Source organism: Cynoglossus semilaevis, chromosome Z (genome assembly GCF_000523025.1).
Source record: "Cynoglossus semilaevis isolate Cse_v1.0 chromosome Z, Cse_v1.0, whole genome shotgun sequence".
NCBI classification, from domain to species: Eukaryota; Metazoa; Chordata; class Actinopteri; order Pleuronectiformes; family Cynoglossidae; genus Cynoglossus; species Cynoglossus semilaevis.
In genome coordinates this window covers 13,755,878-13,769,877 of record NC_024328.1, presented here as the reverse complement: position 1 = coordinate 13,769,877, position 14,000 = coordinate 13,755,878, and the positions used below count along the sequence as shown (strand labels likewise).

The following is a 14,000-nucleotide window of genomic DNA, read 5'->3' as shown; positions in this document are numbered from 1 at the left end:
TTTCACATGAAAGTTCTCTTTTTCTGGCCATTTTGAGCATTTAATCGACCCCACAAATGTGATGCTCCAGATACTCAACCTGCTCAAAGGAAGGTCAGTTTTATAGTTTCTCTAACCAGCTAAACTGTTTTCAGCTGTGCTAACATGATTGCACAAGGGTTTTTCTAATCATCCATTAGCCTTCTCATGCAATGAGCAAACACATTGTACCATTAGAACACTGGAGTGATAGTTGCTGGAAATGGGCCTCTATAGACCAATGTAGATTTTGCACCAAAAACAGACATTTGCAGCTAGAATAGTCATTTACCACATTAGCAATGTATAAAGTGTATTTCTGATTAGTTTAAAGTTATTTTCATTGAAAAAAACAGTGCTTTTCTTTCAAAAATAAGGACATTTCTAAGTGACCCCAAACTTTTGAACAGTAGTGTATATACTGTGATACGCATCGTATCACGATGCGGCGGCAACGATATGACATTGTTGCATGTCATGTCATGTCTCACTGTCAGAAAGGTCAGCTGAGTGTCCAGGACGAGGAGATCCGGTCCCTGAAGTCCAGTCTGCAGGAAGAGCAGAGACGGTACACACAGCTGCAGCAGGACACGCAGGAACACACCAACCAGCTGCACACGCACGTCCAGCAGCTGCAGCTGCAGCAGCAGAAGTTCCAGAGAGACAACCAGAGACTGCAGGTGAGACACGACAACACGCACGCTCACAGATTTAAGGTCACAGCTTGACCGGTGAGGTCACATGACTGACTGTTTCTGACTGTTTCAGAGTGAGCTGCAGGAGTGTCACAGCACGCTTAAAGTCCAGGAGGCGGAGCTTCAGAGAGCCAATAACACGGCCAACAATGCAGAACATCGGCTGACTAAGCTGTCGCTCAAGGTGAGGAACTGTGTGGTTGTAGATCAGGAGAACCCTCTTTTATAAAAATATATGTACAGTTGGATATATATGTGTGTATATGTATGTGTGTGTATATGTATGTGTGTATGTGTGTATATGTGTATATATGTATGTGTGTATATACTGTATGTATATGCGTAAATATGTATATTTGTGTATGTGTGTGTATATGTATGTGTGTGTATATATGTATATGTGTATGTATGTTTATATGTGTATATGTAGATATGAGTATATGTATATATGTGTATATGCGTATATATGTACATGTGTATATATGCATATATATACATTTACACATTTGGGAAATTCTTGAGCAGGCCGATCTTACTGGGCCGATATTATCGGACATCCCTACACAGATGTTACGTTAATGTGCTGGTGATGGAGGAATAGAGAAAATGTCTGATTGTTGTTGTTGTTGTTTCCATAACAGCTGAGCAACGTTGAGCAGCTGGAGCAGCAGGTCATCCTGTTGAACCAGCAGCTGGTCGTACTCAGAGAAACCAACCGAGCTCTGACGGAGCAGCTGAAGGGAGGAGAGGGCAAACACTGGACTGTGAGCAGACGTCCACACAGTAACACCAAAAAAAAAACCACACGTTCAGCATGGTTTTTAACATGGGCTGCAGCAAAACACTACCACCTAGTGGTTGGTTTGGAGAGTGAAGTGAAGTTGAAAAAGGCCTTTTGCAAAGTGACTTTGGTCTCATATATGACTCAACAAAATGCAGATTTTTTTTAATTGCGGGCCAAAAACTGACCCAGTAGGTGGTTCAATCCGGCCCGCTTGATAAAAAAAATGAACCCCTCCATTTGTACAGCGTGATAAACGTGTTCCTCGTGTATGTTTTTCAGGAGGCGTCCATGCTGCAGTGCAGCGTGGGTAAAGAGCACCAGCGTCTGAAGGAGGGAGAGGTTCAACAGCGACAGAAGCTGGAGGCGGCCAGTTACAGGATCTCAGACCTGGAGAGCCAGCTGACAAAGAAAGACCAGCTGATTCTGGATCAGAAGAAACTTTTGGAGGACACCAAAGGCCAGAGCAGGTCAGTGTCCTGCCGCAGTGGTCATGAACGGAACTGCGACCAAAAGAAGGAAAATACATCTTTGATATTGTGTTCGGTGTTTTCAGAGCGGAGCTGTCGGCCTGTGAGAGTCGCTGTGTGGCTCTGAAAAGAATCACCCAGGGTCTGCAGACGGAGATGCTCCAGCTCTACAGCCAGGTTCACCTGGACACGCGCAGCCAACCGCGGGATGTCGTCGGCAGGTAGATGGGGTTTATAGGAATCATTATTATTTATTCATATTTAATGAAATATAATTTTACAAAAAAAATATCCTGAACATGAAGAGTATTTTTTGTATTTTTCTTATTTCCAAAAATTACCAAGCGGGCCGGATTCATCAACCTTGTGTCGCGGTTTTGGCCTGCGGGCCGTATGTTTGAGACCCCTGACTTAAATGAATGTGATAAATATATATATAGGAGGTCTGTCCGCCCTGGGGTTCATGACGTTTTTGGTCAATTTAACAATTTTTTTTAATTTATCTTTTCGGCAAATTCAAGTACTTCTGTAGGTAAAGTAACTGTCTGCGCCAGAAGTACTTGAAGTACTTGAACTTGAAGCGGCGTCAGACAAACTCAGTCGCAGTTGGTTTGCGGTTCGATGTGTGAGTTTTTTTTTTTCTTTCTCCCTCAGGTCAGACAGCAGTGCCATGGCCGTACCTGTTACACGGGATGAGCTGAAGCCCCGCCCCTCCTCCAGCTCCGTCAGCATCATAAACGGAGCGGTGGAGTCTCTCTCCACCTCCCCTCTTCAACTACACTCCTGCTCGTCCTCCCCTCTCTCTCTGTCCCCCATCGACTCCCCACTGACCGTCGGCTCGTTCCTGGAGAAACAAACCAGGAGGCAGTTCCGGCCGACCAATCACAGCTCGGACGAAGAAAACGAGGACGAGCCGTTGGAGAAAATGGAGGAGGAAGAGGAGAGGGAGAACGAGGAGGAGGAGGAGGATGAAGAGGACAATAATGTGGAAGACCAGCTAGGGAGTCCTCCTCTGGGTCAGGAGGCAGAAGAGGACTTCCTGCTCCTCAAAAGTCCTCAGGTGGCTCCTCCTCCTGGTCAGGCCGCCACTCCCAGCCGCCCCCTCTATAAACCCCCGGGTCGTCTGTCGGGACATGCCCCCCCCACAGACCTGACCCTGGCTGTCCGACAGAGGAGACAGGAGCTGAGCATCATGGACTACAACGAGACGCTCCCAGAGTTCTGACCGCAGACTGCTACCTGCCCGGTGTCCAGCAGGTGTCAGTCTGCGCCTGACGACACCTGAATGAAGTAACTTTGAACACAACAAACTGTTTCCTGTCATTTTGGGGGTTCGCTGGTGACACAAAAATTTTAAGTGAATTAATTCTGAGGTTCGCCCGAAAAGCTAATCAGCCAATAAGCTTCAAATCCGTCTAAGGTTAATGAAAAAAAAAAAAGTTTCTAGCTACGATGGGGACAAATCCACCGCAGGGTTAATAGGAAATCGACAGAAAGAGGAAAAAAAAAGCGAAAGGTCCCCAGTTAGCTCACTAGAAATAGCATTGTGTGCTAAAAGTTAGCTGCTGAGAAAGAAAAAGTTTCCTCTTGAATGCCTGGGCTTTCTTCTTCCCAGCATGCACTGCTTCTTCTGCTCAAATTGAAGAACGCAATTATACCAAATATAAAATGAAAAGTTTGTCAGTCGTTACGAGAAATACTTGGATGTTGTCGGATGCTAACATTTAGCTGAATGTTCTTCAACTGGAAACACACGGAGCTCCACTGGTGCCAAAAAAAAAATCTGTGAAATCCTGTCGATGGAGTCCAAATATTCCCCGTGCCGAATATTTCTCACTCGATGCATTAGAAGCATCGGAACACAAGTGTTAACAGAACGTCGGGTTAAAGGAACTGAACGGACTGTCGGTGCGAGAGTGGGCGTCTCTGTGTGGGCTGATGACATCATCGTTACGTCAACCAAGTCATTGGTCAGGCTGGTGGGAACTAAAGCTGCTAGAGGTCATGACCTTTGGGGGTTGATGCAATAGAGATTTCTTTCAAATCCTTCAATGATTTTTTTTTTACATGTATGACTCTGGGGAAAAAAGGGAAATCCTATTTGGTGATTTTGGTTAATTTCAAAATTAGTCTCAAGATCTCACTCCTCTTTCTCAAAAAAGAAGGTAGATTTTCCCTCTGAAAGTTTTCATGTCCAACGATCTTCATTTGACCAGCGTCTGGTTCTGGCTTTAATGGCTGATGAATGTAAAGTGACGTGAATGTTCCTGTACTCAGACCACGTGTCCTCAGGTTCAAAGCTTAGGAAACCTAGGTCTTATTTCAGGTCAACCAGCTGTTCGGTCACACAACTGTGATTCTGTATGTAAGGTGATAACCAAAAATATCAACTCCTGACGTCAGTGTGTGGGTAAAGATGTCGGCATTTACACCCCTGGGGCTAATGGTGCACACAGTAACTGTCCTCTGTTTTTGATGCAAAAGTTGAGACATTCAACATTGAGAGAATTGTCATTCAAATGCCCTTCGTGGAATCCACCGAGTCGCATTTCAAAAGATTGACTGTAATACACAACTTCACCACCAGATGCCGCCAAACTCCTACACACTGGCATTTGAATCAAAAGCAATTTATTTTGCAGCCCTCCCTCCCCCCAAGATGTGATGACAGCTGACGTCAGAGTCACGGATGAACCGGAGGATTTTACTTTCTTGTTTTGAGGGCTATGTTTTTAAAAAAAAACACACAAAAACTACAACGAAATCCTTCCCTTGTCTGTTTTCACTTGCGCAATACTGTGAACACTGCCAATAAAGATTTTATTCAAATCAAACCTCGACACTGAGTCTGTTTAAGTTTGAATTTTATAGAGCCACTAAATGGATATGGGGAAATACATGAACGTTTATTTATTTGTTTTGTTTGTTTTTTAAATTTTTTTTTTTTTTTTTTTTAAAGTCTCTTTTGTGACTATTTTAATATGCTTTATTCTACGGTGACGGTTCTGAGTAGAATATTAGAATAATAAAAGTATACATTTTTATATATAATATATAAAGGTTATATAAGTGTAAGGTATATATTTTTGAATAACCCATCATCCGTCTGAAATTCAAATTTTAAGAAATTAAATTCATTTTATGTCGGTTTTGTTAGTGAGAAATTCCACTTCCGGTCAGACCTGGGTCGTAGACTAGGAATCAAACCAACATCACTAGGTTCATTTTTCTCTCTTTTTATCAAACCCAAAAACACGACTTTGTTTTAGATTAGCCTCACCTGTCTTAATCACAGCCTTCCAGTAGGTGTCGTCATTATACAGTGCATATTATATTCGAAACGGACTTAAATAAAAATAAAGCCGAACCATCGAGACCTGTGTTCGAGTCTTTGACTCGTTGTTTCCAAACGAACCGACCAATTATTGGATGGTATAAGAGACACATTCGTAACTAATAAACGATTAAAAGTAAAGTTAAACTCCCGTCCCGTGTCGCGCTTTAATGACGCACTTCCTTGACGACCAGCGCACCCCATAGCAACCGACCGGGAAACAGTGAGTAAGTCGTGTTTGTTTGATGATACTGTCGAAAATATTGTGAATTTTACACTGATATAAATTTCTCAAAGCTAAAGGCGTTTAGCTGCTACGCTAGCTTATCAGCTACATTCCAAAATTATACGCGGGATATATATATAAATTATTAGAATTAACATCAGCTATTTGAACGAAATAATTCCATTACAACCAATTAATTCACTTTCTTTAGAAGTCGAGCTAGTAAAACAAAAATTTACCGTAAAAACGAAGCTTTAAATTGACCCGAAGTTTTGTTAAAGTGTCATTTTTTCCCGTTTCGTCAAATTGAATTAATCACGAAAAATTTTCAGACATATTTGGGGAAAAAAACCCAGTAATTTTGTGGTCGCGTTTACTTCTTTTTTTTTAACGTTATGACAAAATCCCTGTTAGAGAGATTGTGTGATGTGATGTTGTCAGGAACCAGAGGCTCAGTGGCGCCGTGGAACTGTCAGCCTGCCTTCCATTCATCTGATGGATGAGACAGTGAAGCCTCTGAGGATTCCTCCGCAGATGTCAGTTTACGCAGACAAACATGGCGTCTTTCAACTCGTGCAGGTAAAAAAAAAAAAATTAAAATAAATATTGGGTGCAGACGTGTAGAAAGTGGAAGAATGGCGACATCTGTGTGTGTGTTTCAGAGCATGGTGTCCAGTCTGATTGTCGACCAGCCTGGAGACCCGGTCCTCCACCTGATCAGTTTTCTGCAGAGGAGTAATCAGAGCAGTAAGTCATGGACAGCCACTAGATGGAGCTGTGACTCCACACACAGTCCGTCAATTATTGGGTCACAAAGTGGGGCCACGTTTTCTCAACGTTTAAGCCGTGTTTTCGCCAGCGGGCGCCAGAGCAATTATGGGAAGTGAAAACAAGCAAAGCAAAAAGAAAGGCAGGTGCGAAACTCTTAACATACATGGGGAAGGAATGGGGTAGATTTGCGCCACCTACAGTAAGAGAGGGGAATGACAACAACTCCAGAAAGACACTAAGTTTGCAGTAGGTATGAGGACATTTGATCGTCCTTCTCTGTGGTTCTCAGTTCCCAGGGTCATGCTGCTCGGCGCCCCGGCGGTTGGGAAACACACTGTGGTGAGTTTTACCTCTGACAGTTTAAAATGTTGTCATTGTTTATTTAGCTAATTATCATTAGCGTCGCTCTTAGCGCTAAATGTCTCTGTTGAATCATGGAGAACAAACATGTGACTCGTGACTTTTCTGTTCTCCCCTGCTGACACTTTGACCTCTAGGCCAAAAAACTGAGCACGGAACTGAATGCCGTTCATGTGACCGTCGACACTCTGATACAGGACCAATCAGAGCTGGGGGAACGTGCTCGTCAGTACAGACTCAGACAGCAGGTAATACCAGGAATAAATGGCAAACACAATAAATATATATATACACTCTCTCTCTCTATATATATATATATATCATATATATTAATATATATTAATATATACTGTATATTTGTCATGTTTGTTTGGTCAGGAGCTTCCCGTCGACCTCCTGGTTCAACTGGTCCAGCAGAAACTGAAGGAGGTCGACTGCTACAACAAGGTGAGTTTTCTTAGAGTCAAGACTCGAGGGGATTTTTTTTGCAGTTAGCTTCTTTTGCGATCAGACGCGAGTCGACTTCACCGTTCTAGGAATGAAGACACTTCTCGAAAATTCTATGATGTGTTTGTTGTGTAACAGCTGTTGATAAAATGGCCGTCCCGCCTCTTAAATGATTTATCCAATCACCATGCAGAAGCCAAGTGCCCCCTCTTTGCTCCTAGGCCTACAATGAAGGTCAAGTGTAAAAAATAAATAAAATTGTACTATATTGATCCCATATTTGGGAAGGTATTGTGTTAGCACCAGATATGTTGTTAACAGGCAACCTAGCGAGCAGTGGTTCTACTGGGTATTGAACCCAGGACTCTTTGTTCTTTGCATCTGCGGCAGGCATGCTAACCACTACACTAAGGGACCGTGTCGTAGAAGTGACATTTTTTTTGTCCAATCAGCCATCACAGTGGACAACCCTATCCAGTGCTGCCCTATTCAAGACCATGAAGCTGAGCTTCAACAGGGTTTAATATGCACCACTACTATAGGAACACATGGGGGCGGAGACTCCCACCAGACGAGCTATAATTAATGGCTGATTGATTGATGCAATTATATTATTAAATGAAATGAAATGTCATCAGACCTGGGCCATGAAGTTTTTGGAACTATGGCATCACCTAGTGGTGTGAATGTAAAAAAACATAAGATGTTGTTGAAAAGACGATGTCGCGTCAACGACGATATAGTTGAAATCTCTTGTTTTTCACTCTCGTCTCCCTCTTTCGTGACCTCCCGCTGACACGATAATAATTAGCGCTCTGGTCGGTGCCGTGTTAGACTACGATTCCCCCAAAGGCGGGGACGGGCGTGGGCCCATTTCCCCGGAGAGCACCTGATCAAACCGCAGTGTTGCTGTCACAGCAGACGTGTTATTCTCAGTTGTGCTCATACTCTCTGCTGCTCCTCATTAGCATCACTTGCCGTTTACCTGTCGCCGTTGATCAGGACCAAAGGAGGCGCTCTCTGATCACTCCGAGTGAATGAAAGCCGGAGACGCCGCCGCCACAAACAAAAACGAACCGAGGCTCGCGGCTGCCGTCGGGTGACTGACGTGTCAGCAACCTCTGCTCACGTGTCTGCTCTGCCGCTGGATCACAGAAGAATTTAAAGTAAATCTGCTGAGTCTGTCATAGGTTTTTCTATTTTTTAAATTTTTTTCAGTTTTTCTCAAACACTTAGTTCCATGAACCTTTTAAAACGTAGTAAATGTGTTTTGTTTCCTTCAGCTGCCTCTATTTTCGTATTTGTTTCCAAATTTTTGTGACGCTGTAAATCAACAAGTCAGTGAAACAACAGCAGATATAATAATTCCCTGATTTGAATTATGAAACAAAAACATTAGGGATTTACGATAATATCGCCGACTGATATTATCGGCCCGATTTTAGCATAATTTCGTAATATCTGTAAAAGTCATTATCATTTTTTTTCTCTGATAATGAAAACCCAATAACGCAATGCCAAATGATGTCTGACCTATAAATAGCTTTTGGGGAAAACGGCTGCATATGAAAGTGAAAGTCACTAGATGGCAGCATTGCAGCTCACTTAATTAATCTATTTTAATAATCAGGGGATTGTATGCAGAATGTTGGTGCCAACAACTCATACAGTGGTTTTTACAGATAAATAAAGAAATATTACTAGGCCTATATCGGTATCGGTTGATATCGGAATCGGAAAAAGTGTTTGGGCAATATCGGCATATCGGATATCGGCAATAAGTTAATATCCTTAAAAAACATCTACCTGCTGTTAGCATGCCACAAACAGCATGCCTCTGCATTTTAACCCATCACCACAGTCAGCAGGGGACAGGCTTGAACCTGTAACCTTCCGAACATTTACAACTAAGCCACCACTGCCCAAATCTGCACCGACCATGTGATCGTTACGTTTAAAAGATATATTGTTTGACGACTTGTGAAAAACAAAACATTTCTTTTATGAACGGAAGTGTGACCTGTCGATGATGTCATCATGGGTTCAACGTCCCACGATGACATCATCCATTTATATCTCCGCTCTGTGTTCTCGTCCCGGCACTTATACACTAGTCTCTGTCAGATCTGAAGATCCTACGGCGTCGCTGCTGTGAGCACCGCGGTCTGTTCCTACGGCCGAGTGCGCCTGTGATCTGTCTACCTGTCAGAGATGGCGCTGTGTTTGTGATGCTTCAGTCGTAAACAGTGTTGAACTTTAGTCGTCGCCTCTAAACTCTACAAATGCTGCTACTTTTAGCCTACAGCCTGCAGTGATTAGCTTCAGTGTTTAGTCTCTCACATCTCGGTGTGTGTGTGTGTGTGTGTGTGGAGCAGGTACTTTGATCAGCTAATGGCTGTTTGTGGCCCCGGGGTAAACCTGTCTCACACACACGTAACAACACCTCTGATTTGGTATCTGATGTCTTCATCTTCGTCTGCGTGGCGGTGTAAAAAGACAGGCAGAGGATGATTGACAGCCTCCATTTGAACCCAGCCCTTTCCTGTCACATGAATTTCTGCTCCTGTCCCCGTCTCTGTCTCCTCCTGTCTCTGTGTCTTTCACCGTGAACCTTCACTGGACCTTCAGCTGACGAAGCATGTTCTACATCAAACCACTTCATTGGGTACATTCGTTCTACCTCACCCGGTAGCCCCCCCCGATGGTGGTAAAAACCAGGCATCAGAGCCAAGAAGGACGGAGATTAGGTTTATCTTCAGGATTAACACAGAAAAATCCAAATCCGATCATCTCCACAAAAACATTTTAAAAAAAGAATATATATTTGTTCTTGCTTTATTTATAATATTTTTTTTTTCATATTCTAATTTACATATTTATTCTTTGTTCGTATTCTTCTAGTCCTCTAGGGAAAAGGAAAGAGTCTGACAACTCTGGTACAAAAATAATATATAAATATATATAAATAATGTATATATATTTATATTTTTTTTTTGTATTTTTTGTTCTTCAGAAACAGCTTTGTAGTTATGGAAACATCAGGTTCTTCTTCTCAGGACCACGAACAACCATTCACACCCCTGACCCGGGAATCAAACCAGCAAACTATTCATCATGACATGACCCTCTCCGTATTGTTCAAGTCGTAATAACTTTGTATTAAATACAACATATAAAATAAATATATATATATATATATAAATAGAATATAATAAAAATAAATAATAAATATATAATATATAAATATAAATATATATGTTTTATAAATATACTGTAAAATAACCAGATATAACCAGATATATGTGTATGATATAACCAGATATAACCAGACACACATATAACCAGATATATGTGTGTGTGTGTTTACAGGGCTGGGTGTTGGAGGGACTCCCACAGACTCGTGTGCAGGCTCTGGGTTTTCAGCAGGCCGGGGTCATCCCTGAACATGTTGGTGAGAACACGAGAAAGAGAAAGTACTCGGGTTATTAAACAGTACGGTGTACTTTTATAAAGTACCTGGATCATTGAGTAGAAATGTGAGTAAATAAACTCTGTGTTATTCAGTTTTCCTCGAAGCTCCTGATAACGTGTTGTTGGACAGAAGGAAAGGGAAACTGATCGACCCTCTGACAGGAGGTGAGTCCAGCTACTGCGGCCGGTATTATCGGACCGATATTAGCTTACTTATGTAATATCTGTAAGAATCGATATGGGATTTTCCTCCGATAATGAAAACCCGATAACGTAATGCCTGGGTTTTGCCAAATTATGTGTGACCTTAAAAATAGTTTGGGGGAAAAACGGCTGTATGTGAAAGTGAAAGCCACTAGATGGCAGCATTGAAGCTCTCATTTTAGCGTTTTTAATAAATAGGGGATTGTGTGCAGAATGCTAGTGTTAGCAACACAAACATTGTTGCTAACTATGGGGGGGCATGGAAGAAAATGATTGCGAAACACTGCTTTAACCCATAATCTTAGTGAGCAGGCGGCACTTAACATCCTCAACCACTAGACCTGCCCTGCTGCATCGGTATCGGTTGATATCGGAATCAGAGAATAAGCGTTTGCTCTGTCTGTACAGATGTGTACCATCAGACCTTCATCTGGCAGGTTGACAGCGTCGTCGCTCAGCGACTGGAGAAGGACCAATCCCCGTCGGAGAAGCAGCACGTGGCCGAACTCCAGCGTTTTCGCTGTGAGGTCACAGGTCTGAAGGCAGCCTATCAGCATGTCCTGAAGGTCGTCAACAGTGACCAACCGCATGATGACGTCTATCAACAAGGTGCAATAAAAATAAATACCAACGGTTCGATCTGACAACGGTCGTAAAAACTGAGCGAACACAAACCGTCCGGTTGTTGATCCTCCAATATGCAGATGATACGATAATCTATGTTTATGCTTCAAGTGTTTCGGCTGTTTGTAGATTTGTTTTCTGTTGACTGACGACCATTGGTTTTTAAACTCGTCTCGTTTCAGTGCTGGCCTTTGTTCGCACACGTAAGCAAACCAGAACTCCCCGAATACTGCTGCTGGGTCCACCTGGATCAGGGAAGAGTGACCAGGCCAGACGGCTTTCAGACAAATACAAGATGGTGGACGGTATAATTGACTTTTCAGTTTTTCATTCATTAACTCAGTCATTAAAACAGTTTCGGAGACTTTTTGTTTGATGTCTCAGTTTGTTGTGGTCGACTACTGAGATCTGTAGCAGCTCTTGGTTCGAGCCAAGGAGAACAGATCCAGTCGTACATGGAGGCTGGAAAACCAGGTAAACAGTTGTCATAGCACACTCCTTAATTCCACAAAATCTGTTTATCAATCGATCACTCGATCTATCTATCTATCTATCTATCTATCTATCTATCTATCTATCTATCAACCATCTATCCATCCATCTATCATCCATCCACCATCCATCTATCATCAATCCAATCCATATATCTATCTATCATCCATCCATCCATCGATCTATCCATCCATCCATCCATCGATCCATCCATCTATCTATCCATCCGTCCATCATCCATCCATCTATTTATCCATGCATCCATCTATCTATCCATCCATCCATCCTTCCATTCATCCATCTATTTATCCATGCATCTTGCTATTCACCCATCCATTCATCCCTCTATCCAGCCATCATCCAGCCATCCATCATCCATCCACCCATCATCCATCCATCCATCTATCCTTCCATCCATCCACCCATCATCCATCCATCTATTTTTCTGTTTTCTGCTCAGTCGTGTTGTTTTTACGTTGATTTTTGACAAAAGTTCTACTTTAGTTCCAGATGCCCTGGTGATGCAGATCCTTGAACAAAGGTTAAGCCAAGTGGACTGTACCTGCCGGGGCTGGATCCTACACGGGTTCCCCCAGGACCTACAGCAGGCCAGGATGCTGCAGGACTCACAACAGCCACCGAACAGGTGTTGAATTGACCACGGTCTAACGCTGATGTACATCCTGTGGTTGGTTGTTGTTGTCACCAGACTCAGACTCAATCTCCTCTTCCCAGAGTTTTCTTCCTGGATCTGACGGACGACGTCTGTGTGGAGAGGCTGAGTCTGAGAGCCACAGACCCCGTCAGTGGAGAGAGGTCAGTGTTAAAGGTGTGGATTAACATCTGTACGTGGTTTGGTCTGAATGTTGATGTGAAATCACTGATTCTCCACCGTCAGGTTTCATGTTCTGACCCGACCTGCTCCGAGCTCTGAGGTCCAGGACAGACTGAAGACCAGACCAGAGGACAATGTGGAGAAGGTCACACAGGCTGTACACAAGTACAGGAGGCACTCGGTCGCACTACAGGTGAGAGGAGATTAGAGATTAGATTAGATTACATGAGATTAGATTAGATTAGAGAGAATAAGGTTAAATCAGATTAGATTAGATTAGATTAGATTAGATTAGATTAGATTAGATTAGATTAGATTAGATTAGATCAGATCAGAGAGAATTAGGTTAAATCAGATTGGATTAGATTAGATTAGATAGAATTAGGGTAAATCAGATTAGATTAGATTGGTTTAGATTAGATTAGATGGAATTAGATTAAATCAGATTAGATTCATTTAGTTTAGTTTAGTTTAGTTTAGTTTAGTTTAGTTTAGTTTAGTTTAGTTTAGTTTAGTTTAGATCAGATTAGATTAGTTTAGATTGGATTAGTTTGATTTAAATTAGTTCAGATTAGATTAGTTTAGATTAAATTTGTATATTTTAGATTATCATAGTTTAGATTAAATTAGTTTAGATTAGATTAGTTTAGATTAGATTAGATTTGATTCGATTCGATTCGATTCGATTCGATTCATTTAGATTAGATTAGTTTAAATTAGAGTCGTTTAAATTAGATCAGATTAGATTAGTTTGGATTGGATTAGTTTAGGTTAGATTAGTTTTGATCACACTGTAAATTTCCCCATTGGTCGACAAATTCCTATTATTATTATTATTATTATTATAAAACAATGAAAACACTCTGCTTGTAGTATTTCATTAAGGCTTTGTCCTGATTCACATCTATGTGTGTATTCATGTGTGTGTGTGTAGTGTGTGTATCCAGATGCAGTTCACATTGAAGCAGACCAGGATCCACACTCAGTATTCGAGTCTTTGGAGAGCAGACTGAACACGGTTTGACAGGAACATCCAATCAACACCTGGAAAATTCCACTGAACTTTTAGTTGGATAGTCGGAAGACATTTGTTCTGGTGTTGGTTTAAGTTTCTTAGACTCAGATGACGATTTAACTTTTGTTAGTTTTTTTTTTTTTTACTTCCACTCTGTGTCACATTGAACGGTGAAGTGCTAATGCGTTGTTGATCATTTTGATAATGAAATGATGAAGTGCGTGAGTGACGGCAGCTGTCAGTAGTCGCTCACACTC

The 14,000-nt window shown here is 42.0% G+C and overlaps 2 protein-coding genes across 5 annotated transcripts in view; both read left to right on the top strand.

The window, feature by feature from the left end:
* tsc1a (TSC complex subunit 1a) overlaps nucleotides 1–4,798 on the top strand; it is a 15,545-nt gene extending 10,747 nt beyond the window's left edge. For all 4 annotated transcript variants that reach the window (XM_008336427.3, XM_008336425.3, XM_017043241.2 and 1 more), the window contains exons 17-22: nucleotides 516–698; nucleotides 787–897; nucleotides 1,355–1,477; nucleotides 1,777–1,964; nucleotides 2,051–2,185; nucleotides 2,619–4,798. In XM_008336427.3, the coding sequence (XP_008334649.1) occupies nucleotides 516–698; nucleotides 787–897; nucleotides 1,355–1,477; nucleotides 1,777–1,964; nucleotides 2,051–2,185; nucleotides 2,619–3,189 (1,311 nt within the window). In that variant the 3' untranslated portion in view covers nucleotides 3,190–4,798. The remainder of the gene's footprint in view (nucleotides 1–515; nucleotides 699–786; nucleotides 898–1,354; nucleotides 1,478–1,776; nucleotides 1,965–2,050; nucleotides 2,186–2,618) is intronic.
* Nucleotides 4,799–5,285: 487 nt separating this feature from the next.
* Nucleotides 5,286–13,994, top strand: ak8 (adenylate kinase 8). The gene is made up of 15 exons (XM_017043016.2): nucleotides 5,286–5,525; nucleotides 5,966–6,103; nucleotides 6,187–6,271; nucleotides 6,585–6,634; nucleotides 6,793–6,903; nucleotides 7,034–7,102; nucleotides 10,472–10,553; nucleotides 10,667–10,738; nucleotides 11,186–11,386; nucleotides 11,584–11,706; nucleotides 11,786–11,875; nucleotides 12,398–12,539; nucleotides 12,629–12,709; nucleotides 12,792–12,921; nucleotides 13,663–13,994. The coding sequence occupies exons 2-15, from the start codon at nucleotides 6,020–6,022 to the stop codon at nucleotides 13,750–13,752; spliced, it is 1,410 nt and encodes a 469-aa protein (XP_016898505.1). The 5' UTR covers nucleotides 5,286–5,525; nucleotides 5,966–6,019; the 3' UTR covers nucleotides 13,753–13,994.
* The last annotated feature ends 6 nt before the right edge of the window (nucleotides 13,995–14,000 follow it).

Coding starts and splice junctions, on each gene's coding strand:
- ak8 (XM_017043016.2), top strand. CDS start 6,020: ATGGATGAGACAGTGAAGCCTCTGAGGATTCCTCCGCAGATGTCAGTT. Junction 6,104..6,186: donor GCGTCTTTCAACTCGTGCAG/GTAAAAAAAAAA, acceptor TGTGTGTTTCAG/AGCATGGTGTCCAGTCTGAT. Junction 10,554..10,666: donor GGTCATCCCTGAACATGTTG/GTGAGAACACGA, acceptor TGTGTTATTCAG/TTTTCCTCGAAGCTCCTGAT.